The sequence below is a fragment of the Stegostoma tigrinum genome, chromosome 9 (genome assembly GCF_030684315.1).
Source record: "Stegostoma tigrinum isolate sSteTig4 chromosome 9, sSteTig4.hap1, whole genome shotgun sequence".
In the NCBI taxonomy this organism is placed as follows: Eukaryota; Metazoa; Chordata; class Chondrichthyes; order Orectolobiformes; family Stegostomatidae; genus Stegostoma; species Stegostoma tigrinum.
In genome coordinates, this window is record NC_081362.1 from 47,766,216 (window position 1) to 47,791,127 (window position 24,912).

Consider the following 24,912-nt stretch of genomic DNA (forward strand, 5'->3'; position numbering starts at 1 on the left):
AATTGTCATGATTGTATGCATTACCTAAAGAGGAAAGTATCATATTTAAACTAAGCAAACTTAATAAACTATCAGAAAATTCCTATAAAATTGTGAACTGCTTACATTAGGTGACTGTCATAAACCTCTAAAATCAACAGTGGTGCCAGAAGTTGGATATCTCAGAAGTCAAAGTTTAATTGGCTTTATGTCGAAGAAGCCAGGAAGCATCAGTTTTAGATTGCAGTTGAACACATGTTGAGTAGTTTTTAAACTAAAACAGAAAATCACTATGATACTGGAGTAACTTTAAAAAGGTGAGTCACAGTTTAATATAACAGTTAGAATCATCAGTAGTGGAAGATGTACTGGAAAATACAGAAATATGCAACAGTATTATCAGTGTCTCTAAAAACAATCCGGAATAATTTAATCAATGGCACACGGTAAGTTAACCGATGGTGCACATTTACATGCTTTAAAGTTGGATGAGGAAAATAGAAAGATGTGGAAATTGGTAAAAAGTGCTGTGCAGTAGAAACGATTGTTCACAGGAATGCACGCATTTTGAAACTGATGAGGAAACCTGACTTTTCCTTTGATTTAACTAAAACCATAAAACCAAAACATGCCAAACAGAAATCTGTGAACAGACAGCAGCTGCTACCTCACAAAACAACCCGTTTCTATGCAGTGAGATGCACACACATCTGGTGTGTACTATCAACCAGCAGAAGGAATGGATTGGTGAAGGATCCAAATGCAGAGTTAAGGAAGAGATTAAGACTCTCCAAAAGAAGTCCCTTTCCCAGCCAATCTAAAGAAGTGAAAACTGGATTGGACTCAAGAGTTCTCATGACTGTTACACTGCGAGCATGTTTTTACATTCAACTGAAATTAACACGGGATATTGCACAAGCACCATAAACTCAAAATTTATTTCAGAAAGAATTCAAAGGTTTAGACCAAAGTTTGACAATGGTGTTAACTTTATTTCAATTTTGAATTTTTAAGAAATCTGTGCTGTGAAAAGTGTATTCTAAAAACATACTGATAAGTGGAAATTTGGCCATCATCCAAATTGAACATTTGTTCTAGTTCCCAGAAGGGAAAAGAACAAACAAGGGATATGAGTGAGAAAACACCTAAAACAGACTATGACAAGATATCGTTTGGTGATTTGGGCCTAGTCCCTTTTCAAACCAGCAGAGAATTAACTCTTTTGACAGCTTTTAAAACTTACTGCACAGCTTTTCTGTAGCCAGATGAGAGATTTTGAACAGGACTAGGCCATGGATTTCCATAACCCATTGGGCTTTTTCAATAGATTTTGAGAACACAGGAGAATTAGGAGTTTTGCTGAAACAAACTGTTTGAGAGTAGTGAACACTGAGCGGATGGCAATGACCTGTGTCCCTGATATAGACGTACCATTTAAAACCACCAAGCCTGGACATAATTATCTCTGAAATTCTGATACTAGGATTGATGAAAGAACTCAGTACAAGTTGCTAGTACAAGCACACAATGGGAAATTTAATTGACGTTTAAGGGAACAAATAAGTTTAAATTTAGGCACATTACCACTGCAGCACAAGCGCCCCCATGACCCGGTTTTCATGTCAGTTAGACCCTTTGGCTGAGGATGTTGGCCTTATGTTTAGCAGCTCAAGTTTGATATTGAGAGTTTTAATAGCTTTATTATGCTATCAAAATATATAACCCAGAAATTAGAGGACAAAACTTGAGCCTTAGAAATAGATAGGCTAGCTAAGAATTAATTGTGAGAAGTCCGTCAGGATAGTTACCTCCCAAAGGAAGAACTGTTGCCCAATAGGCTCAACGAAAGGTCTGCTGGAAAGTCTGTGATTTATATCAGGGAACAAAGAGTCCAAGACCAATTTGGCACAGTGCTTTGCAAAGAGCTCATTCATCATTTTCAACATGGCCAAGAAATTAGCACATTATGGACCCAACTATTATGCACCAACGAATGGAAATGTCTCAGCTTCCATTGTAATATATGTCGAAACTATCCACTCGGGATATTGCAATGAAAGCTCAGACCAAAGCCACGCAAGCTCAACTTGCTGCTAACTTAATAATGGCTAACAGTATTCAAAGGGCTTGAAAGGTATAAAAGCAAATTGACAAGTTGTCTTTCAATAATTAATGTAGTTGCTGAGATGCTGCTCATGGTCATAGTAATGACTGTGCAGAGCACAAATCTGCTGTTCTCGGAGGTTGACAGTTTTCATGCACTCACTGTGACTACTCTATTGGTGCTCTTGCTGCTAACCGTCAGCTAGCTAAACCTAACTACTACAACAACATGCTGAGGTGGCATCTGAAACCAGACCTTGCAAGCCCACATGTGCATGAGATCAAGGCTATATGCATTTTATTGCACTCAACAGTCTTCCAATGGCCATGCAGATGCAACTGGAATAGCACACTGTACAGAAGTACCAGAAGAGGCAAAGGCACAGAGGGAATAAACAGTCATTATTCTATTGTTAAATGGATTGATTTAGAAGTTTGATGTAAAAAGTTTTATTTTGCAATAGGTTTTATGCGTACCTAAGCAGTGCTGTGGTGTTCAGTAAGAGAGGCAAGGTAAGGTGTGTGATTGTTAGTCAACAGGGATTTGGAACTGCATTCACTGGTATCGCAGTTGCGGGAGTTGTTCACAGACAACTTTGACAGAAAATGGTTGTCTAGGTTCCCTGTTCCCTTCCTTTATTTAACTGCTTGCCACGTAACTGGTGGCAAAGCTGTCCTCTCATTATTCTAAGGTTGGGCAGCATGAAATGGGTCATCAAGAATCTTAACACCCACCCTGTGGAGTGACTACGAGATTCATCCAGTGGATGAAGGTAGAAACATTATTTCAGCATGCTAATGGTGATCTCCCATACATTCCATGAGATATCATGGTTTTCATTATACGTGGGCTGTCCACATGTGCAAAGGTTATGCATCAGAGAGATGAGTCAATTCAGCAGACAAAAGGACGGCAAAAATAATTAAAACTTACTATGAATTAGGGTACAGGCAGCTGAGTTTTCTATGAGCTCAAGTTTATAAAGATACAAGGTACAAGATTAGCAAGAAAGCATTGGAATAGAATGTCTAGAGATAAAATATGCACACAATAGCTTCAGCAGATGATGATGCCAAGTCAGAGCCATGTGATGCTACAGGGCTGGAAGTAGGCAGTCTTTATGTTGGAGAAGGTAAGTCAGAAACTCAGCTCAGAGTCAAATTGGGTGGCAAGTTTGTCAGTGGTCCGGTTCAGTCTCAGACAGGGAGAGTGAAAAGAAGTGATTGAGGAGGACACAAATATCCACTGCGAGCTACAGGCATATCCAGGGCATAGCAACCCAAAAAAACACTGCTCAGTTCGTTCACAAGCTGTCCACTCTAAGAAACTGCACACAGAAACAAACAAGCAGCTGCCCAGAATATTGAAGGAGGAGTAGAGGGATGGGGAAGGTGGTGGGTATGAGGAAGGAAGAGCATAAAGGGACAGAGGAAGAAGTCAAGCAGCGGATTAAACAGAAGACAGAGAGCGAACAAAGGGATGGAAAAGAGAAGAGTGGAGTTAAGTGGTGCACATGGATGGTGTCATACCCAGTAACTTGACTGCAGGTACAAAAGACTATTCCTAAGGACAAAACAATTCCTCTGAGAGTGTTTCCCAATCATTAGAAAAGGCATAATGATGTTAGCTTTCACAAGTTTTGACATTTTATGTACACTTATGAGTACATACGTCCATTTGTAAAGCAACGTTAAGAACTCTTTGCTGCCTGAGCAGTATTCATCTCCCCCAAAACAGATGTTGCCTCCCAAAGCTGCAAACTCTCTAACCTGTTATTGTGGTGGATAGAATTAGGGAACATAGGAAGCACTGCAATAAGCAAGGTTGCTATAGTCATAGACCTTTGCAAAAGTAACTGTTCATTCACATTCTGATAACCATACGACCATAGGAGCAAAAGATGAGACCATTCGGCCCATCAAGTCTACTCCGCCATTCAATCACGGTGGATGTGTTTCTCAATACAAATTCTTCTGGCTTCTCCCTATAACTCTTGATCCCCTTAATAATTACCTATCTCAGTCTTAAGTACACTCAATGACAACCTGCACAGCATTCTGTGGCAATAAGTTCCAAAGACTAACCACCTTTTGGCTGAAGAAATGCCTCTCATCGCAGTTCAAAATCGTCATCCCTTCACTCTGAGACTGTGCCCTCGTTTTCCACAATCTCCAACTAATGGAAACATTTTCTCCATGTTCTCTCTATCGAGGTCTCTCAGTATTCTGTACATTTCGATGAGAACTCACCTCTATATCCTTTTAAACTCCATTGAACACAGATCAGAGTCTTCAATTACCTCTCATACGACAAACCCTCATCCCTGGGATCATTCTTGTAAACCTCCTCTGCAGCACCTCCAACCATAGCACATCCATCTTTTAGATTCCACATGTTATCTGATCAGAGCTTAATACAGCCTCTGCAGCACATCCCTGCTCTTGTATTCTAGCCCTCTTGATACGAATGCTGATGTCGCATTTGCCTTTCTAACTGCAAACTGAATCTGCACATTAACTATAGAGAGAATTCTGAACTAGAACTCCAAGTCTCTTTATGCTTCAGATTTCCAAAGCCTTCTTCCATTTAGAAAATAGTCTATGCCCCTATTCTTCCAACCAAAAAGTGCATAACCTCAAACTCACCTGCATTGCCTTTTCTGTGTGGCACAATTCCATGCTACATTGTATTCCAACTGCCACTTCTTTGCCCACTCTGCTAGCCTGGCCAAGTCCTTCTGCAGCCTTCCTGTTACTTCATCACTACCTGTCACACTATCTATGTGTTATCTGCAAACTTCATTCCTGCATCTAGATCATTAATGTATAATGTTAATAGTTGTGCCCCAGCACTGACCCCTGTGAAACTCGAGTAGTCACCAGCTGCCAACCTGAAAAAGACCCCTCTTTCCCAAATCCCTGCCTTCTGCCAGTTAGCCAATGCTCTAATCCTGCCAGTAGATTGTCCCTAATACAAAGGGTTCTTAGCTTATTTAGCAGTCTCCAATGTGGCACCTTGCCAAAGGCCTAATGAAAATCCAAACAGATCACATCCACTGGCTCTCCTTTGTCTAACTTGCTCATTACCTGCTCAAAGAATTCTAAAAGATTTGCCAAGCATGGTCTCCCCTTGATGAAGTTGTGCTGACTCATGCCTATTTTACTATGTACTTCCAAGCACTCCACCATCTCATCCTTAATAATGGACTCTTAAACCTTACCAATGACTGAGGTCAGGCTAACTGGCCTACAGTTTCCTGTCTCCTACCTCCCTCCCTTCTTAAACAGGGGTGTTAGATTAACCATTTTCCAGTTCTCTAGGACCATTCCTGATTCCAATTACTCCTGCATACAGCTTCTAGAGAAACAAGAAGGAATAAAAGACTGGATTGTAACAACAAGTGCTTGACCAACTGTCTGGCAAAATAAATTTCAGTAAATGCTATTTTTCAGGTGGTAAGAAAAGTAGTGGACTGAAATATTTTCCAAAGGTAAAGTTACACATGTATTTGAGGTAAATATTTACCGTAACATGCTCATAATCCTGCCCAAGTTCATGTGATCCAGCGACCACCTCACGTTCAGCTATCCATTGCTCCAAATCATCCACCTCCCTGTTTAATTGGAAAAGGCGATACCTCTCATCCAGTTTCCCTCTCCTCTCCTCAGCCAAATCTTTCAAGCCAGCATAAAGTTTGTCCACCTGGGACTGGCGCATGCTGATACGTTCACTGAAGAAACAAAATATGTCAAAAATTAAATCCGAGTAAGGCTTCCTGGAGAAGCAAATGCCAGCCATACCCACACAAAGGAACTATGATCCAAACAATAATAAACCAAAGAAGAGTATAGGTTATGTGCAAACACACAGTGACACAGGGAAAAGATATTTAAATCTGGTGGCACATGCTTGCTACCTAATTTGTGATACCATGATTCTACTTGTAATTCACCTACTTGTGCCAAGTTTCCAGAACGTTCATATTGTAATCAGTCTTAACATCATAAATGAAAGTGCATGGACACAGCAATCAAAATGCAAAGTAGGCCATTTGGCTTTTTGAACATACTCCGCCATTCAGTAAGATAATGGTTGATCAGGCTGTGGTCTGAACTCTACTTTCCTGTCTGCCTATTATTGTGGTGGATAGAATTAAAGAACATAGGAAGCACTGCAATAAGGAAGGTTGCTATAGTCATAGACCTTTTCAAAAGTAACAGTTCATTCACATTCTGATAACCATACAACCATAGGAGCAAAAGAGGAGACCATTCGGCCCATCAGCTCTACTCCGCCATTCAATCACGGTGGACGTGTTTCTCAATACAATTCTTCAGGCTTCTCCCTGTAACCGGATATATTCAATATTCACCCTCTTCTGTTTTCTGAAGAGAATTCCACAAATGAGTGGAGAAAACCTCATCTGTCTTAAAGCATGATCGCTCAGTCTTAAACTGAGTTTTGGTTATAGTCTTTCCCACAAGGAAAAACATCTTTTCAAAGTGAAAGTGGGTGGCACAGCTGTTCCTTTTGGCGCAGGTGCGCAAGTGTCCCAAGTGAGTGAGTAGGCAGCACAGATGACATGCAGGGCTAGTGGTATCAGGTCTGAGGCTAGTTACAGCAGGTAAAGGAAGATGCTGCAGGCAATACTGACAGTTTTAGAGCACTAACCTTGGTGAGAGGTTGGTACAGTAGCAAAGATAAAGTGAGTGAGGTATCAGAGAGAAGGTAGTAGCACTTATACTGGGAGAGTGGAGAAAAACATTAACATTCTGCATATAGTGGTTGGCAATCCTCCAGATGGCCGCAAATATTTAAAGAAGGGTGGACAACCTCAGACCAAGCTGGCATGGTCTGATATAATGGTTTCCACTGCTGGTTTTTTCGGGGGTGTGTTGGTCATAGGGAGGAGGAGGAAGCCCTATGTCTGCACCTTCCTATCCAACAGGATCTCCAGGACCTGATCATGCTGCAGAGTGATAATTTCTTCTCATCTGCACCTCATGCAAATGTCAGATGCCATGCAGGACAACTCTGGACTGACAATGCTTGTCCAGCTGAACAATGAGCTTTTATGAATGGCATGAGTATAAGGAATGCTGGCCTTTAGGATATCCAGTCATTATTCAAGGAACATGGGTAAGATGGTGACGGAATCGTATGGGAGGGGCAATACAGGTTTAGGGTAAGTAGCTACCGAGGCACATTTGGTAAGATGCGGTGGCAAACTTTGCTGGCCCTTGTAGCTAGAATTTCCCCCCAAAACTTGATGCATTAAAATCAGACACCAGTTCTAATTCCAGATTATAGTTTAGGTATTAAACAGTGTTTGCCATTTGTTTTCAGAAATAATATTTTGTTACAGTAAAGGGATTTTTTTAAAAGTTATTAAGGATGACTTATGAAGGTCTCTTTTGTTTTGGATAGAGTCATACAGCACGGAAACAGAACCCCTCAACCCCGTCTAACTCTTCTGTGCTAACCAGACATCCCAATCTGACCTAGTCCCATTTGCCAGCATTTGGGCCAAATCCCTCTCAACCCTTCCTATTCATATACCTATCCAAACGCCTTATAAACATTGCAACTGTACTCACCGCCACCACTTCCTCTGGCAGCTCGTTCCACACGTGCAAAACCCTCTGTATGAAAATGTTGCCCCTCAGGTCCTTTTTAAATCTTTCCCCTCTCACCTTAAACCTATGGTCTCTAGTTTTAGACTCGCCCATCATTGAAAAAAAGACCCTGGCCACTAATCCTGTCCAAGCCCCTCATGATTTTATAAACCTCTGCAAAATCACTTTTCAGCCTTTGATGCTCCAGGGATAAAAGCCCCATTATAATCAGCCTCTCCCTATAACTCAAACGCTCCAATCCCAGCAAAATCCTTGTAAATCTTTTCTGCATCCTCTCAAGTTCAACAATATCCTTCTGATGGGCAATCAGAATTGTATGCAGTATTCTAAAAGTAGCCTCACCAATGTCCTGTTCAGCTGCAACACCATATCCTAATTCCTATACTCGATGTTCTGACTAATGAAGGTAAGCTTGCAAATAGTCATACAGGAAAGAAGAAATTGAGTATTTTTGTAAATGAATCAACACATTTGTACTAATACATGATTGGTGGTTTACTTGAGCTTGTTACCAGTGTACTCCTCCTGGCACAATCATGTTTAATATTTAACCAACCTCTCTGGGTGCCCATCTGCCACTAGAGCTCTGCTGGTCTTTGAAAGCTGATGCACAGTCTCAGCATAGTCCTCCACTGCGAGCTCCAAAATCTGATGTTTCTTCAGCATCATCACTGCACTCGGCTCATCCTGCAAAGTGACACATCATGAAAAGTGGCTTTTAAATTTTTATTTAAAACTGCCGAAAGAGATCACCACAAATGCTGTAACTGATCATTTAAGTAACACTATTACAGGCTTCTTAAAAGATGTTTAAAATCACAGACTGTAATAGAAATGGGAAATAATAGCAATCATATTTTGCTCTGAGTATGTTGCCCAATATGTTAATACTTTTGGTTAGGTTGGGTATTATAGATAACTTTCTTTTGTAATACTACAAAAATAAAGAAGAACAACTTAATGGAATATCATTCACTGGAAGTTCTCAAAAAAAGTTTCAATGGACATTAAACAATTTGTCCACAAACTTCACAGAGCTGTCACTGACTTTTGTAAATGAACGTTACTTTAAGAATAGTTCTTTCTTTTTCCCAAGACCTTACACAACTTATACAGTTCCTTTCATCCTTTTGTTTTTGTTCAGCACATCTATCAGAGTAGTAAAATACACAATACTCAACCTTTGCTTTCTCTTCTGACATCATGTACAATTCTTGTTCACTCATCCAGGCTTCTGCCTCTGCAGCATCAAAATAGTACTGTTGGGCTTTGTGAGACTCCACCAGCCGATTGTGCCGCTTCTCTGTTTCTTCAGACAACAATTTCCAAAGTTCTCGTAGATCTGATAATCTCTGCTGAATAGCTTTAGCACTTGGGGAATCTGCAGCTACTGTACTTTGGCTTCTCTCAAATATATCGTCAATGCGTGGCTTATGGCCTTGAATTTCCTTTTGAAGCGTCTAGACAGGACAAAAATACATTTAGCCTTATTACTATAACAGACAACAATTACAACCTCCATTGGTTATAGTGAATGCATCCACTGAATATGATTTACCTACCACAGGTGATTGCTACTAACTACTGCAAAGTTATAATCTGTGAGGGACCTTGACCATTTGGCCTGATGAGCTAATACATCAAATGCAGTTGTTCTTTTTAAAAAAGTGTTTGCAATCTTCCATACTCATGACATAATTTTAAGACTATATAAATATTGTTATTTTTAATCATAAACTTTGTGTTCAGTTGGGTGCTTAGAAGAAAAGCTTTCAAATACACAACTGCTGCACTATCGCTGAGACGGCCTCGCTCTGAGCTGTCTGGTAACTTTAGCTTTGTTACAGGTCATATGTGAGATTATTAAAGGACTACTGCCAGAAAAATGTAAACTGGTCAATGAATGTCTTTCACTGATCATCTTGTTTATGGTTGGCCAGAGACTTTTCACGGACTTGTCAGCATATAGCATCTGTACATGACCCATTGTGGTGTTCTCTTGAGTATATGTTTCATCCATGATCAGGGAAAACAGCAAGGAGGTTCCAACCAGACTAATAAAAAAATCTTCACAGATGATTGCAAACAAACAAATAAAAAACAGGAAATATAAATTACAATTAAAGCATTGCACTTCATGTTCCAGCTACTTGGCTCAAATAAATTATTCCAGCTTTTTGAATATATGGTGTGAACGCATTAGCTGTGACTTCAATCTAAAAATTGTATTTAGGATGTGACTTTTTGTGAGTCAATTTTCTTGAAAATAAAAACCCTGATGCTAACCTATGATTGTGATCTCATACCAACTTAAATACTGTGATTTCTAGGAAATCAGTGTTTTCCTTGTGAGTTGTGGCTTTAAGTTTAATAGATAGTTGACAAATATTGAGAATATTGATGAATTCTTCTAATTTGGTTTCTGCATTCAAATACCTAATATGTTAACACAAATACAGAGGGAAGGGTTACCGCCTGACTGCATCACATCACAAATAAAGTTATGAGAATAAAAATGTAGCCCCCAAAAATCAAAAAGCAGCACTCCAGAAAATCTCAAAAGGAGTCCTCGGGGTGGTGGGGTGAGAAATAAAAGTCTGGGACGAACAGATATGATTAAGAGAGAGCGAGCTAGAAAAACAAAATAATTGCAAACAATATTTTCAATGTAATTTTTTAAAAAATCAGTTGAAGGAATAAAACACATAACTTATAAAATTTTCTTGCCGCACAGAGGTACTGTTCAGCTCTAATCATCATGTTTTACACTGTTACAAACTCACTTTCTCTTTAATATGCCGTAGCTACAATGTTACCAACTATTTTTAACACAACACCAAGAGAAGAATTTTTGCTTCCATAAAGTCATGCTATCAGGTAGCCTGCTGGCACCAACTTGCCTCTGGAACAATTTTCTGAGGAGCCATGGAGGATGAAAAAAGGCTCCTGCCAGTAAGTAGATATTTCTAACCAGCCTAATGTTATTACAGATATCTGGAGCAGGTAGAGCCTGAACTTAGGTTTCTTGGTTCAGAGACACCTTGCCTCACCATTACTACTGCCACAAAATTTGGGCTGATGCTTCTCACTCAATAAAGCAAGGAAAGTGAAATTTGTCTCAATATGATCCAGAGATATAGATAGAGTGGACATTCAGAGACTTTTTCCTAGGGTGGAGGTAGCTATTACGACGGGGTATAGTTTTAAAGTGAGTGGAGGTAGATATAGGGGAGACATCAGAGGTAAGTTCTTTACTTAGAGAGTGGTAGGAGCGTGGAATGCATTGTTAGAGAAGGTAATGGAGTCGGCCTCAATAAAGGCATTTAAGCGGCTATTAGCTAGGCATATGGACGATAGTATAAAAGGTAGGAATGGAGGTTACCAAGACCTTAGGTTTAGGGTATAAAAGTTCAGCACAACATTGTGGGCTGAAGGGCTTGTACTGTGCTGTACTGTTCTAAAGAACATAGAACAATACTGTGCTGAACAGGCCCTTAAGCCCTCAATGCTGCGCTGGCCTGTGAACTAATCTAAGCCCCTCCCCCTACACTATCCCATCATTATCCATATGCTTATCCAAGAACTGTTTAAATGCCCCTAATGTGGCTGAGTTAATTACATTGGTAGGCAGGGCGTTCCACGCCCTTACCACTCTCTGCGTAAAGAACCTGCCTCTGACATCTGTCTTAAATCTATCACCCCTCAATTTGTAGCTATGCCCCCTTGTACAAGCTAAAGTCATCATCCTCGGAAAAAGATTCTCACTGTCCACCCTATCTAATCCTCCGATCATCTTGTACGTCTCTATTAAATCCCATCTTAGCCTCCTTCTCTCCAATGAGAACAGACCCAAGTCCCTCAGCCTTTCTTCATAGGGCATGCACTGCAGACCAGGCAACAGCTCCAGTCTAAGTCAATAGATATTTTGGGCTATTAGGTCACTATCAGTGAAACAATCATGCTTCATTTTCAAAACATTTGTATTATAGTTTTCATTTTTCACCTGATTTTTCTTGATCAGCATCTGTACAGTCTGGAGGTTATGGCCATGGTCAGTGGATGTTGCCAGAGGCATGCGTTCTTCAGCCCACAACTAAAAAGATAAAAATGAAATGTCAGCTCTCCTGCTCTATGACGCTGCTTGGCCTGCTGTGTTCATCCAGCTCTACACTTTGTTGTCTCATTGCTTTTTTTTATAATGCCCAATATCAGTACTTGTATTACGTCTTTTTATGAAATTTATTTTATGCAATAAACTTTTTTGTAGTTGACTTCACGTTGCCATTAACTTTGTGCGTTGTACATTTTAAAAGTGTATTTTTGAACAAGGAGTGCCTAGGCCACAGAATATCTGCAAGTTTATAAGCTTGTTATACAGCCATCCTTCAGTTTTATAGAGCAATAAGAATAAGAGACTTTTTGTTCAAAGTATTAACTGACTGCAGTATAAATTTGTAATTTTACAACTTAAATAAAGGCATTTCACATACGTCATTAGGTATAGATGTAGGCAACTTTATCTCTACTAGCAATTAAATGGCCTTTCAAACATTATTAAAAGGTACAACAAAGTTTATTTACAAGGCTGTACGCACTTTTGAAACACATTAAAGTATTGCAGCAGCAGTTATTTTGTAGCCAAGCAATGTACTCTCTGATCTAACAAGTTTTAATTTACAAAAAGATTGACCATAAAACAGCAATATAGAAATTGTGTCTAATTCAAGTCAAAACAAAAGTTTCAAGTTGACATTCTCTGTTTAAATGACATACACTGAGGCTTCTACTTACAATTTCATCCTCCAGATCTCTGTTGAATTGATGTATTTCTTTAGAAGCCAACAAGTAGTGTTTCCTTTCATTTAGTGGTTCCAGTAGCTGTAAAAATCTCTTTTCCACTATTGTGCGTTTGCTGTCCACCTCATCAATATCTTTACCCTCTTGGCTCAAAATCTGGGCCTGACTCTTCAGTTCCTCCACTTCTTTCTTTCGTACTTCAATCTGATTTTCTAACATCTAATGAGGGGTATGAAAAATAAGTTTTTAAACTTACACCAACTGACAAATCAGCTGAAATAGAATTCCTCCCTGTGTGATCTGCAGTAATTGTGAGAACAAAAACTGACCTAATGCAAAACTGTTAACTGAATAGTACAAATTAATTCAGCATATGGAAGTTACTTCATTTTTAAATTTCACACACGTTTTCAAATTCCTGCTGGTCAATTTTTTCCGTGTCTCTATATCGTCTTCCAGCCTTAGACTCTCCCAAGACTTTGTGCTATGCTACTTCTATCTTTTATCCTCAATCCAAACTGCTCCACAATAGCAACTAAACTTTATCTGCCAAGGTCCTAAATTCACAATTTATCTCCCTAATCCCCGTCACCACTCTTTCCTCTCTTAAGATGCTCCTTAAAAACTACTTTTATCTCCTCTCCTAATATTTCATTAAGTGGTACATCACATTTGTTTTAGAACACTCCTGTGAAGCACCTTGGAAGGATTTATTTACCTGAATTTAACACCTTAAATTTAAGTTGTTGTTGTTGTGGATTCATAGCTAAAAGCTAACACTAAATTAGGGAAGTACCCCAAAGTAGCCACCCAACTACCCAGTCTGAATCTTATAATTTCTAGTGAAAACATGTTATTCCTCATTATCCTTACAGCTTACTCTACTGAAAAGTAAATCAGCTACAGAAACATACAGAGTCATCCCTAGGGCAACTTGAACTCAGTAGTCCCGCAGAACAAATCACACAGTGTGCCCCCACCATGTGCCTCCAGCTGCGCCTCCCAATTGGCAAATAAAGGTCAAACCCTGCCCCACCTCCCAAACCTTGCTTCCAGATCCCAGCATAGGGCCTGAGGCAGTCACCCCCATTTGAACAACCCTAAAGGTGATCCTGGAAACGTAGCGTATATTCGGAGATTCCTGACGACAGCTTCACTGAAAGTCTGTTTAGACAAAAAGACTTAATAAAAGATATGGGTTTTTTAAAAAATTCCTGATGTAGAAACTTCCTACTATATCATACCATCTTGAAAAGGATAACGTGTAGCTGGATACTCTATTATACCGCAAATAATTTTCAAAAGATGTCATCATAATTTTCTCTCTGCATCAAGGTTTATATCTATATACTGCTATTATGACATGAAAACATAATTTGACATAATGCCATATGCTACTAAAGCAATGAGAATAATCTCTAAAGCTCCAACATACACTTAATCACCAAGATGTCCAACAAAATTGTGCTGGACCATTCATTTTGAAATGGATGACCACAGGAGTACTAAAACAAATGGCACATTTGAAGTGAAAACAGCAAATGCTGGAGATCACAGCAAGACAGACAGTATCCATGGAGAGAGAGTAAGCTAACATGTTGAGTCTAGATGGCTCTTCATCAGAGCTTCAGCACAAAATGTTAGCTTTCCCACTCTCCATGAATGCTGTCTGACCTGCTGTGATCTCCAGCATTTGTTGCTTTCAGTACAGATTCCAGCATCTAGAGTAATTTGTTCTAGCACTCTTGAAGCTTCAGTTGTCCCATGCTCCCTTGTCTAGGTGAACACGTTGGGTAAATACCTGCTGTTTCTTGAGTAGAATGGAGACACTGGTAAGGTCCTTGCCATAATCATCAGACTGGAGCTGTCCTTCCAGGTTATGTAGCCATTTGTCTAAATCAGCACAGCTCTGGGTGAAAAGCTCTGCTTTGTTGGCATCAAACAGACGCTGAGCTTTGGCCTGTGTAGTAGATTCCAGTTCTTCCCACAAATGGTGTAGGGCTGTCAGCTTTTCCTTTACAACCACCTCAGTCTCTGGTTTCTCTGCAATTAGCTGCATTCCTTCCTAGTGGAGATATTGAAATTATTTTCAGTATTACCAGTTTTTGCAGTTGTCCTAGTAATGGTGAAAATTTAAGAAAGCTACGGTCCGTAGCTTAACATGCTTTTTTTTGTATTTGACTCTAAAATAGAAGTACGTGAATGTCTGAATATTCTGTTGTGCTGAGTGATTTATGAAAATGTGTGCAATATTAAATAAATTTTGGCAGTGAAATCTTAAAGCATTAAACAATAATGAGAAACTGAACAGCAAGTATGGCAGGACACTTGTGTGGTGTATAATGCAGAAGAATTCAAGATGGTGCATGGAGGGATTCACTAACTGGATACAAAGTATTTAACCATAATTATGAGAACAAAGTAATCCAGGTTGTTTTTTTAAACTTCCCAAAATCTCTCAGATGACAGTAACGTTTTTATGCAATTCGTATGAAGGCACAATTTATGTACATGTGGCAACCACTCAAGTTATTAACACAAGTAGTAAGCACTAGCTTTATCCAAACTGGAATACTAAAATGGTACAAACTAACTGACATGAATGAGGCAGTGTGGGCATGCAGGGGGAGAAAGTGCTGGCGGGGGTGGGGGGTGGTGGTGGTGAGCCCGAGTGAGGAAGTGTGCATGCGCGTCAGAATATATTAGAAGCAAGCACCATTACTTTAACACTGCAAGGTTCAACATTGTAGACATCTAATAAGCTAGAGGTCAAATATTAACTATTTTATCACCATCACAAAAATGAAAAGAGAAATGAGTTAGTTCTCTGAATCTGTGAACTAAAGACAAAATGTAACCTGCAATATATTTATCACAGAAAAGTACTTGGGGCATTCAAAATTCTATCAAACCTTATCAATTTTATCCAGCCATTCTTTGTTTGATGCAAGCTCTGCCATAAAAGCCTGATGTTTCTGCCATTTGCTGTGTAAATTTCTCGCTTCATCATAGGACATATCCTGAGCAGTCAGCATCTTTTCACTGATCCAGAGAGATAGCTGTAAAAGAAAAACATCATCATTTGAGGAATACAACATTAACCATCTACAGTGATATACAAAACAATAAAATATGTTAATTTGGTAAGAATGAGTTGTAAAGCAAGCTTTACTTCCTGGCAGTCTTGAAGGAACTTCTGGAGATCTCTGTTGTCCTTAAGGCGCATAAGTAGTTCACTGGCAGCCTCACGGTTCTTCTTATGTCTAAAAGTTAAATTTAATAGTAACATTTTTAAGAACTTATTTACACTAATTTTCGTAAATTAAAGAACAATTTTAGTTTTTTTTAGAAAACGTAACTCTCCTTAAGATTACAAAGCACCAATTTTTAAATTCGTAACTTTTCTCCCCTATTATTGCATCCTGATGAAGCAGGGCTTTTGAATGGGCCAAAGCGAAAGGAATTTGTTTATCCATTCTATACATTAAACACAATATTATATCTTGAAAATGACATCACAACACATTAACATAACACAAGCCTATGGTTCAAATTTGGTTGAAAGCAAGGACAAATCTAAAATAATGTGAGTCCTGAGGCACTTCCTGTATGATTTAAATGCACCCCAGTGGGACATAGGCTGAAGAACTGCAAGGGGAAACAAACACTGGTGGGAACTTTTTATGGATAACCAAGCTATAGTACTGGTGTCAGGCATGCTACAAATTAGTATTTTAGAGATGCATGTGATGTGTGTAATACAGTAATAATGGCCGACAGATTTGCATACAGATTGGGTTATCAAGTCAGCACCAATACCATTGTAAGGGAGCATTTGGAAAACAGAGGTGAGATGATAGAGACTATAAGAGCTTCCATCGATATATCATAGGAAAGAGACTAGCCAGGTTAAATAAAGACTCATTACCAGACGGGTCAGGAGAATTTATAGCTGAAAATTGTTACTATATCAAGTAAAAAATTCTAGTTGCTTTCCTGATTAAATACCAAATTTTGGTACTGTAGTAGACATTCAATGGAAATTCCTTTTGTATGATAAGTCTCCAACAAAATTCCACTATTATTTACAAAAAAAACACTTACAATAACAGAATTTTCAGAGCAAATACTTTATGAATATAGAATATTAAACTCATGGGTTTACATGAAGGAATGAACCTCTCTTGATTAGGGTTTTTGTACCTTTCATCAATTGAGTCAACCTTTTCCTGGATTTTGTCAGAATATATATTGCCATCGCTGACTAGTCTCCGGCCTGTCTCCACCACTCCATTTATCTTATCTTCATTCGCATCCATGGTAGTCATGAAGTCCTCCTGCTTCTTAATGGCAGCTTCAGCAGCCTCTAGTGTGGTGGGCATTTCAGTGTGTGCCAACACATACTCCTTTATTTCAACAAAGGAAGGAATTGCCAGTCAGCTTTGTACTGCTACTTGTAATCTGAGAAGAAATACATCGATTGCACATAAACTGACTAGTCCCACCTTTAATATTACCCATGCTCTGTACAAGATTTTTCTAGGGACAGGTTGAATTACAGTCCAGTGGTTTCCAAGTTCTTATAGCTCCCTTAACATTGTTACATTTTACCTCTTAAATTTTGATTTGCATCCCAAGGTGCAACTTTCTTCCTAAAAGTACTGAGAATGTATCCACACCAGATGTACTGCAGCAGTTCAAGTAGGCAGCTCACCGTCACCTTAAGGACATTTAGTGACAGGCACCAAATGCTACCAAAATTCACATTCCATGAAAGAATAAGAAGCATATTTACAGTAATGCTAGTTTGAAAAAAAAAAGCCTAGTGACTACTAGTCAAAAACAAAAGTTTATCTATTTTATTGACTGTATCTGCTCAGCTGAGAATTTTCTGCTGATCTTCACCGAAAAACAACAGGTTTCAAACAGCAGGCCACTGGAGTTTTAGTTTCCATCAGATTTAAGTAAAATTTTAATAAGTGAAGGAAAATGTTATAATGCACTTAGGAATATGCTAGGTCGATACTAGAAACATACCAAATGCTCCAGGACATATGGTGGAGCTGAAAAATCAATATTAAATGTAAGACCATACTTAGCTTACCTGATTGTTGAGGAACCCCTCTGCCTGTTTTGTATCTCTTAAGAACAACTGGTATGAATGAGATTGAGACAAGTGGTTCTGTCTGTTCTCCCACATTTTGTGCAGCTCATTCCATCCAGTATCCAAAGCCTGCAGGCGCTGGCGTAAGAACATATATTGTGCATCTGTCTGTCCCTGTGTTACCATTTCACCCATATCACGCATTTTCTGATAGTCTTCTTCATAATTATTAATTTCATTTTTGATGTTTTCATGCTGGGTGAGCAGCTTCTCCCCTTCTGCCAGGGTGTTGGGCATATCTTCAGAAGCAATAGCAGTTTGGGTTCTTGAAAGCCAGGATTGGAAGTCATCCAAATCGCGCAGGAATTGCTGAAGCTTGTTTGCCTCACCAAGTGATTCTTCTCGGTTCTTCAAAGTACATTTCATTTCTTCCCAGACATCGTTAATTTCTGAAAGACGGCTCATAATAGCATTTGCCTGGTCAGGATGTTCAGCAGCTAGCCTTTCAGCTTCTTTCTGCAGATCATCTAGCTTAGCTTCAATAGCTGTCAAATCACGTTCCATTCCAGTTAATTTCCTTTGGAGGGCCATGACTCCAGCAAGATCATTGCCCAGATCTTGCGTGGATTCAATGACTTTGGTCTTTTCCCTAATCCAAGACTTTGTTTCATTGCATTCAAGGTGATAATTCTGAATGCTGAGTGCAGAATTGAGTGCATCTTTCTTTTGGTCCACTAGCTGACGGAATTGACTCCATCTAGAATCAGAAGAGAAAATGGAATCAAATTCCCAGACAAACAGAATTTTGTCTTTCTTGGCCACAAGACACCTTGAAAACTTACCTTTCAAGTTAAGCAACAAGCATATTTAAACTGCTGCCTTCTACCACACTGCTAACTGGAGTAGTTAAAATCAGAATCCATGTCTGTGTGCTTTTACCTTTCAGTGGCATCTATTTAAACTTGAACCCATTCAAGTTCGATATATGAAATATTTCACTCTACAATAAACTGACAAATATCTTTTGAGTGAGGAATAAAATATGCTTGTTTGACTTCTTGGTATTAGGTCTGGTCCATGTAAATAAAAATCATACATGCAACATAACTGCTTACACTGCATTAAGTAACCAGTGAACACAAATGTAGTGAACAAGTGAACAAATACGAGTGTTAAGCTAGTTGGGTACGACTGGAAATTATACCCAAGTCTAATTAACTGACTGCAGATGGTTCGTACTATATAGATTTGGACATTAGGCAGCTGCAGCAAAAATTAAAATGAAGAATATACTTACTGCTCCCAAAATGATAAGGTGGAAAAAAATTGCTATTATAATTCATTTGATGCATCAACGTAGGACTGATTGACTGATTTAGCCAATATAACTAGTGGTAGCTCGAATTAGATGGTAGCAAAGAAATTCAATGTTATATAAGCATTCTAGAAGCATCCAGCAGGAATGCTACTTCAGGGGATATGCACCAAGATTGGTAAAATCATAATCATGCATAAAACTAGACAAAAGATTTTCTATAAGTATGGGTGCTCAATGCAAAAATAGTTCTTTTCACAGAACTTCTCAATCAAGTTCTATTTTTGAATTAGTAATATCCTTTGGGTGCAAAACGTACCTTGTATTTAGCTTATCTTGCTGTGCTTTGATCTCCTTTTCACTGGGATGCCCGCTGTGGATCAACTGACGAGCAATCTGGTTTACCACTGCTATACGAGAAGCTTGGTTGTTCATTTCTGGCTCCAGACTTTCAAACCTGAGGTAGAAATAAGAAAAAAATCAAGAGTTTGAATATGGGCTTGATTCCCTAATTCTTCAAAAAATTAAAATATTGCATGGTATTAATAAGAAAAGCTTGGGAACATATAGAAAATCTCATATTTAGTTACTTCTTTATTTACATAACGTATTCTGTCTCCAACTTTCTATCTTCTTTTTCCTCAAGTGAATAAAGCAATTTATGCAACAAAAGGAAGTCAATGCTATTCAGAGCTTTCTGCTACTCTTCCACAGTGGGTATTCAATATATGAACTAGGGTAAATAGTACTGGTAGGCTCCATTTGTGGAGATAGGTCAGATTAGCTCAGTCTTATGCTCACACATAATGCACTGTGGCACACTGTTTCAGGATACGTCATTGAATAGGCATTAGGAGAGAAATATTGGCCAAATTTTCAGTTCTCAAAACCAAAGGTTTTCGGACACATTGATCGAGAATTCAACAGTGATCAGATAACTCAATCCAGGCCAAAGATACAGAGATTTGATAACTTGATAACTCAGGAACCCAAAACAACAGCCGCGCAGTTAATCACTGAACAATAACGGGTGGTTATTCAAATGTAGTGGTGGCCAACCAACTGGGGGTCCAGATTGTAAACCAGTCTTCCAACCAGTGACTCCATCTATACTTCCCACTGCTTTGGGAAAGCAATGAATATAATCAAAAACCACTTTGTCTGGCAGCCCATTCCATATACATGCCACTCTCTGCATGAAGTTGCCCCTCAAGGCCTTCTTAAATGTATCCCTCTCACCTTAAACCTATGCCCTCTAGTTTTCAATTCCCCATCGATGGGGCAAAAACTATATGCACTCATCCTATCTGTGCCCCTCATGATTTTATACACCTCAGTAAGGTCACCCCTCATTCTCCTATGCTCTGAGGAATAAAGTCCTATCCTGGCCAACCTCTCCCTACAACTCAGGCTTACTAGTCCTAGCAACTTCCTCACAAATCTTCTTTGCACACTTTTCAGTTTAACTAAGCCCTTCCTGTAACAGGATGACCAAAAGTGTACACAGTACTCCAAGTGTGGCCTCACCAACGACTTATACAACTGTAACAAAATATCCTAACTCCCATACTGTGCTGAACTGCTAGAAATGTAATTTACCTATTCATAATTCTCTGGAAACAAAGTGGTATCACAAAGCACGTCTGGCTGAGAGTCTAGATTCATAAAAAGATCAACTCTGTAGGGTCCTGTTGAACAGCTCATGAGAACTGTTAGCACTGCTTGACTGACTCTGTGGTTATAAGTAGTTTGACCATTCAGGGCACTTTCTACTGAGAGAGGTGCAGCGAGTAAAGAAATTTCCAAGCCAACGTACTTATGAGAAAGCATCATTCCAATAACATGTTTCTTATAAAATCCTTTAAAATGCTCTGGAAATTTATCTATATCATACTTTTCATTATTATTGGCATTTGACAAACAACATCTAGCTCTTCAGATATTGAGTTCTTGAGCAAATTTAAATAAAAACTCTTCTTGTTTTTAGGTTTGCCGACCTCTGACCGAGAAGTGTGAAGTCATTCATTTTGGAAGGTCGAATTTGAATCAGAATACAGGGTTAACGGCAGGATTCTCAGCAGTGTGGAGGAACAGAAGTATCTTGGAGTCCACGCCCAGAGATTCCTAAAGCTGTGACCCAAGTTGACAGGATTGCAAAGAAGGCGTATGGTGCATTGGCTTTCATTGGCAGGGGAACTGAGTTTGAGAGCCGTGAGGTTATGCTGTAGCTCTATAAAGGTCTAGTTAGACCACGCTTGGAATATTGTGTTCAGTTCTGGTCATCTCATTACAAGAAAGGTGTGGAAGTTTTAGAGAGGGTGCAGAATGCGGCCTGGACTGGAGGGCAGGTCTTACGAGGAAAAACTGAGGGAGCTAGGGCTTCTTTCATTGGAGCAAAGAAGGATGAGAGGTGACATGATAGAGGTGTATAGATGATAAGAGGCATAGAAAGAGTGGATAGTCAGAGGCCTTTTTCCCAGGGCAGAAATGACTATTACAAGCGGGTATAATTTTAAGGCGATTGGAGGAAGTTATAGGGGAAGCGTCAGAGGTAGGTTCTTCATACAGAGTGGTGGGCGTGTGGAATGTGCTACTGGCAGTGGTAGTGGAGTCAGGTACTTTAGAGACTTTTAAACGATGCTTGGATAAGCATATGGACGATAGTAAAATGTAGGATATGCAGAATAGATTGACCTTAGTAGGATAATAAGTCTGCACAACATTGTGGGCTGAAGGGCCAGTATTGTTCTATGTTCTAGAATATTTAATTTCAATTTCAATTTTCATTCACATCTCCTATAACATGGGCCTTGAATCATCAACCATCTTTTACCTTTCATAATGTAAACACTTTATTCCTTACCTATGTTGGATAACCTCGAGGTCTTCAAGCTTTTCTGGGATCTCCATGCTGTTCAGCCACTGCTCCTTTTCATCAATCCATAATTCACAAGCATCTGCTTCACTGAACATCTTATACTGAGACAGTGCATCCTGGAGGGCTTGTTTACGAAGACGGGCCAGTTCTGCTAACTCTTTATAACGCTCCTCAATATCAGTTAATCTACCTTCTATTTCTGGTGATTTGTAATACTCATCAGGCAAACTTCGTCCTTGTTCATGTAGTGCATCAATGATCTGTCTGTAGCTTGCAACCTCCTCACCAACATCTTTGTGTTTCTTCACTAGGGCTTGAGTGGAGTATTCATCATGACCAACATCATTACTGGAGACAATCCTCAGAATATCTAGCATCCACACATCAATATCATCACCATCAGCTTTAAACTGGTGAACATTAGCAGCTTCCTCCAATCGCTTTTTCTGAACTGCAGACAGTTGTTCGAGGTGGGCCCACTGCTCCTGAATGTCTTTAATTCTCTCCTTAATCTTTTCTGATCCAAAGTGCTCCTCTGATACCATTGCTTCACCTTCTTTTATTGTTTGTTGAAGAGGTCCACGCCGTCCACTCATTTCGTCCTCAAATGCTTTGTGTTTGCTGAGAAGACGAATCACACTTGTCAGATCCTTGCCATAGTCAGCTGATGAAAGTATCTGCTCTTTCTCCCGGATCCAGCCTTCTTCCTCTGCCATCTCCCAGAAGAACTTCCAGAGGCGTCGGGACTCTTCCAAACGAGCCCTTCGCTCGGCGGCCAGCTGACAAAGTTCCTGGTAACAGAATTCCAGGTGGGTCACACGATCACGAATAACTTGCGGGTCGCATGGTTTGTAGCCTGTAGGGGGGAGGAGAAGAAAATGCCTCTTTCAGCATGTTCATAAACTTACCAACACAACCCACTTCAGTTGAGTTTAATTGTACAGCAACAGTATAGAATCCTGTATGCTAGCTGGGACTCCCACCATTTCTTAAACAATTATTTCATTAAGTTTCTGCTTCTTTTAGCCCCGCATTAGTTATGAATGGAAATCAGACTGAAGACGACAATGACTAGTGCACAAGGTTACAAGCCATGTCATTTTAAAGGGGCCACAAAACAACACGTTAAAATAGCTGTGAAACAAAACTGTTAATCCAGTTTCCTATTTATGTGAATATGACTTACAAGATTCTAAATTTAACAATGTGTAATTTCATAGCATTTTACAATTTTTTCCTCATTGTCATCATGGCTGCGAGCTTTTAAAGACAAATCAGAGTTTAACTCTACCTCCAGTATCGCTCAATGGTACATCATGTGTCTTTCTCAGCAGGAACGATGGACACACAATTAGGAAACTGAAACATGATTTCTCATCTCCTCTGTCTCCTTCAGGGAAACCAAATGCATTTCTGGTCTGCACTGATTGTTCAGTGCAGAATCTTCAAAAGGCAGAGACTGATGTGGGCATTGATGAGAAAGTTGAGATAACCTCATGAGATCAGCAATGGGTAGCTTCCTTCAATGGGAGCAAGAAGTCCCATTTTCTACCCAAGTATTGAATGAGATTCTCTAATGAATAGCAACAGTCCTATATAGAATTCTCATTACTACACCATCTCACTTCATTGTTATTTGTGCCAATCTCATTCTCCCATCTACCGGAGAGAAACTAGATGTCAACAATTTCTGACATGAAAATTAGGAGATTACGATGAATGGAGCACCATTGGGTCTAGTGCATAGTTAATGAAGCAGGTTTGGGAGGATAGTATGGGAAAACTCACTAGGGCTCACAGTGTGTAACCCTCTATGAATCTCTCAAAACATGACACTTAGTCGATTTCTGTTAAGGTTCAGTCCTTTGTCAAAAAAGCATATTACCCACTGAGCCATTGCTTTGGCACCCAAAATAATACTTAAAAAGTCAAGACAGAAAGAGATAGAGCTTAAAACATACCTCCACCTTCAGAAGCAAATTTCTGAGCAGAAGCATTGACAACTTTCACTCTGTCAGCCTGAATAGCAATATCAGCTTCGACTAGTGTATGTTTCTGGAGGAGATCCTCAACACCAAGTAAATGTTTCCCATAGTCTTGTGACAGCAAAAGAACCTGCAATAATTTCAACAACTTCCATTCAGTATTATGATAAATATACTAGAATCAATAAAAAGGATTCATAAAGCATCAAATACATTTTTTAAACTGGAATTTGAAATTACCTATTTTGTACATGTTGTATTGAAAAAAAATCTTGGGTGCATTCATTTGTTAGTTATATTTATGTAAATAAATTCCACAGTATACCTCTACAACATTGGAAAAGTTGATTTCTCTACCTTCATTTCATCCATCCAGTCCATGATATACAGCATTTCCTGAAAAATCTTTTGCAAGTTGAGATTCATCTCCAAACGATGACGACGAGCTCGGAGTAATTCCAGCAGGTATTCCCACAGTCTGTACACATTCTCTTTCCTTGCAGTGATGCGTTTGATGTCATGGTAATTCTCTGCTTCAAGCTCCTTGGCCACAGCCACTACAGCCTGCACTCGCTCTTCATAAGCGGCAATGTCTGTCTCAATAGCTTCATGCTTCTTAGTAGCAGCTTCCACAGCTGGGAGATCAAAACCAAAATTGTCCTGTGGCACAACAGTTAGAAGTCATATTAGATGATGGCATTTTAAAATATTCAAAAAGACTGATATCTGTGTGTACAGCAAAATGGATGGGTACAGATTAATGAAGTATACATTATTTTCAGAAGCCTACCAAAGAAGATTAAAAAGTGTTTTAAAAACCCTAACCTTTAAACAGTTGCATCACACTGTAGCACAATTGATTTCAAGTTTTTTTATAGAAAGGTATGTGGCTGAACACAAGATTTTCTCAATTTTACTCAGTTACCTCAAAATTATGAATTTTCTTGCCTGAACCCATCGAACGGTAGTCAAGATAATAAATAGTTGCCTTCCTCTATCAATTACAATATGTAATTAATTAATACGACAATTTCATTCATCGCTACAATCTATAATTTAACCAGCAAGTTTGCAACATGGTGAGGGAAACTATGTTTCAGGATCAGGAACTTAT

At 39.2% G+C, this 24,912-nt stretch overlaps 1 protein-coding gene across 5 annotated transcripts in view; it reads right to left on the reverse strand.

Annotated features, from left to right (window-relative positions):
- Nucleotides 1-24,912, reverse strand: part of sptbn1 (spectrin, beta, non-erythrocytic 1) — a 239,773-nt gene that overhangs the window by 35,823 nt on the left and 179,038 nt on the right. For all 5 annotated transcript variants that reach the window (XM_048536023.2, XM_048536019.2, XM_048536021.2 and 2 more), the window contains 14 exons: nt 24,156-24,458; nt 23,775-23,928; nt 21,799-22,669; nt 19,255-19,392; nt 17,621-18,377; nt 16,720-16,922; nt 15,689-15,779; nt 15,429-15,575; nt 14,318-14,581; nt 12,511-12,735; nt 11,723-11,812; nt 8,901-9,179; nt 8,276-8,406; nt 5,609-5,813 (listed from right to left, as the gene is read on the reverse strand). In XM_048536023.2, the coding sequence (XP_048391980.1) occupies nt 5,609-5,813; nt 8,276-8,406; nt 8,901-9,179; nt 11,723-11,812; nt 12,511-12,735; nt 14,318-14,581; nt 15,429-15,575; nt 15,689-15,779; nt 16,720-16,922; nt 17,621-18,377; nt 19,255-19,392; nt 21,799-22,669; nt 23,775-23,928; nt 24,156-24,458 (3,858 nt within the window). The remainder of the gene's footprint in view (nt 1-5,608; nt 5,814-8,275; nt 8,407-8,900; nt 9,180-11,722; nt 11,813-12,510; nt 12,736-14,317; nt 14,582-15,428; nt 15,576-15,688; nt 15,780-16,719; nt 16,923-17,620; nt 18,378-19,254; nt 19,393-21,798; nt 22,670-23,774; nt 23,929-24,155; nt 24,459-24,912) is intronic.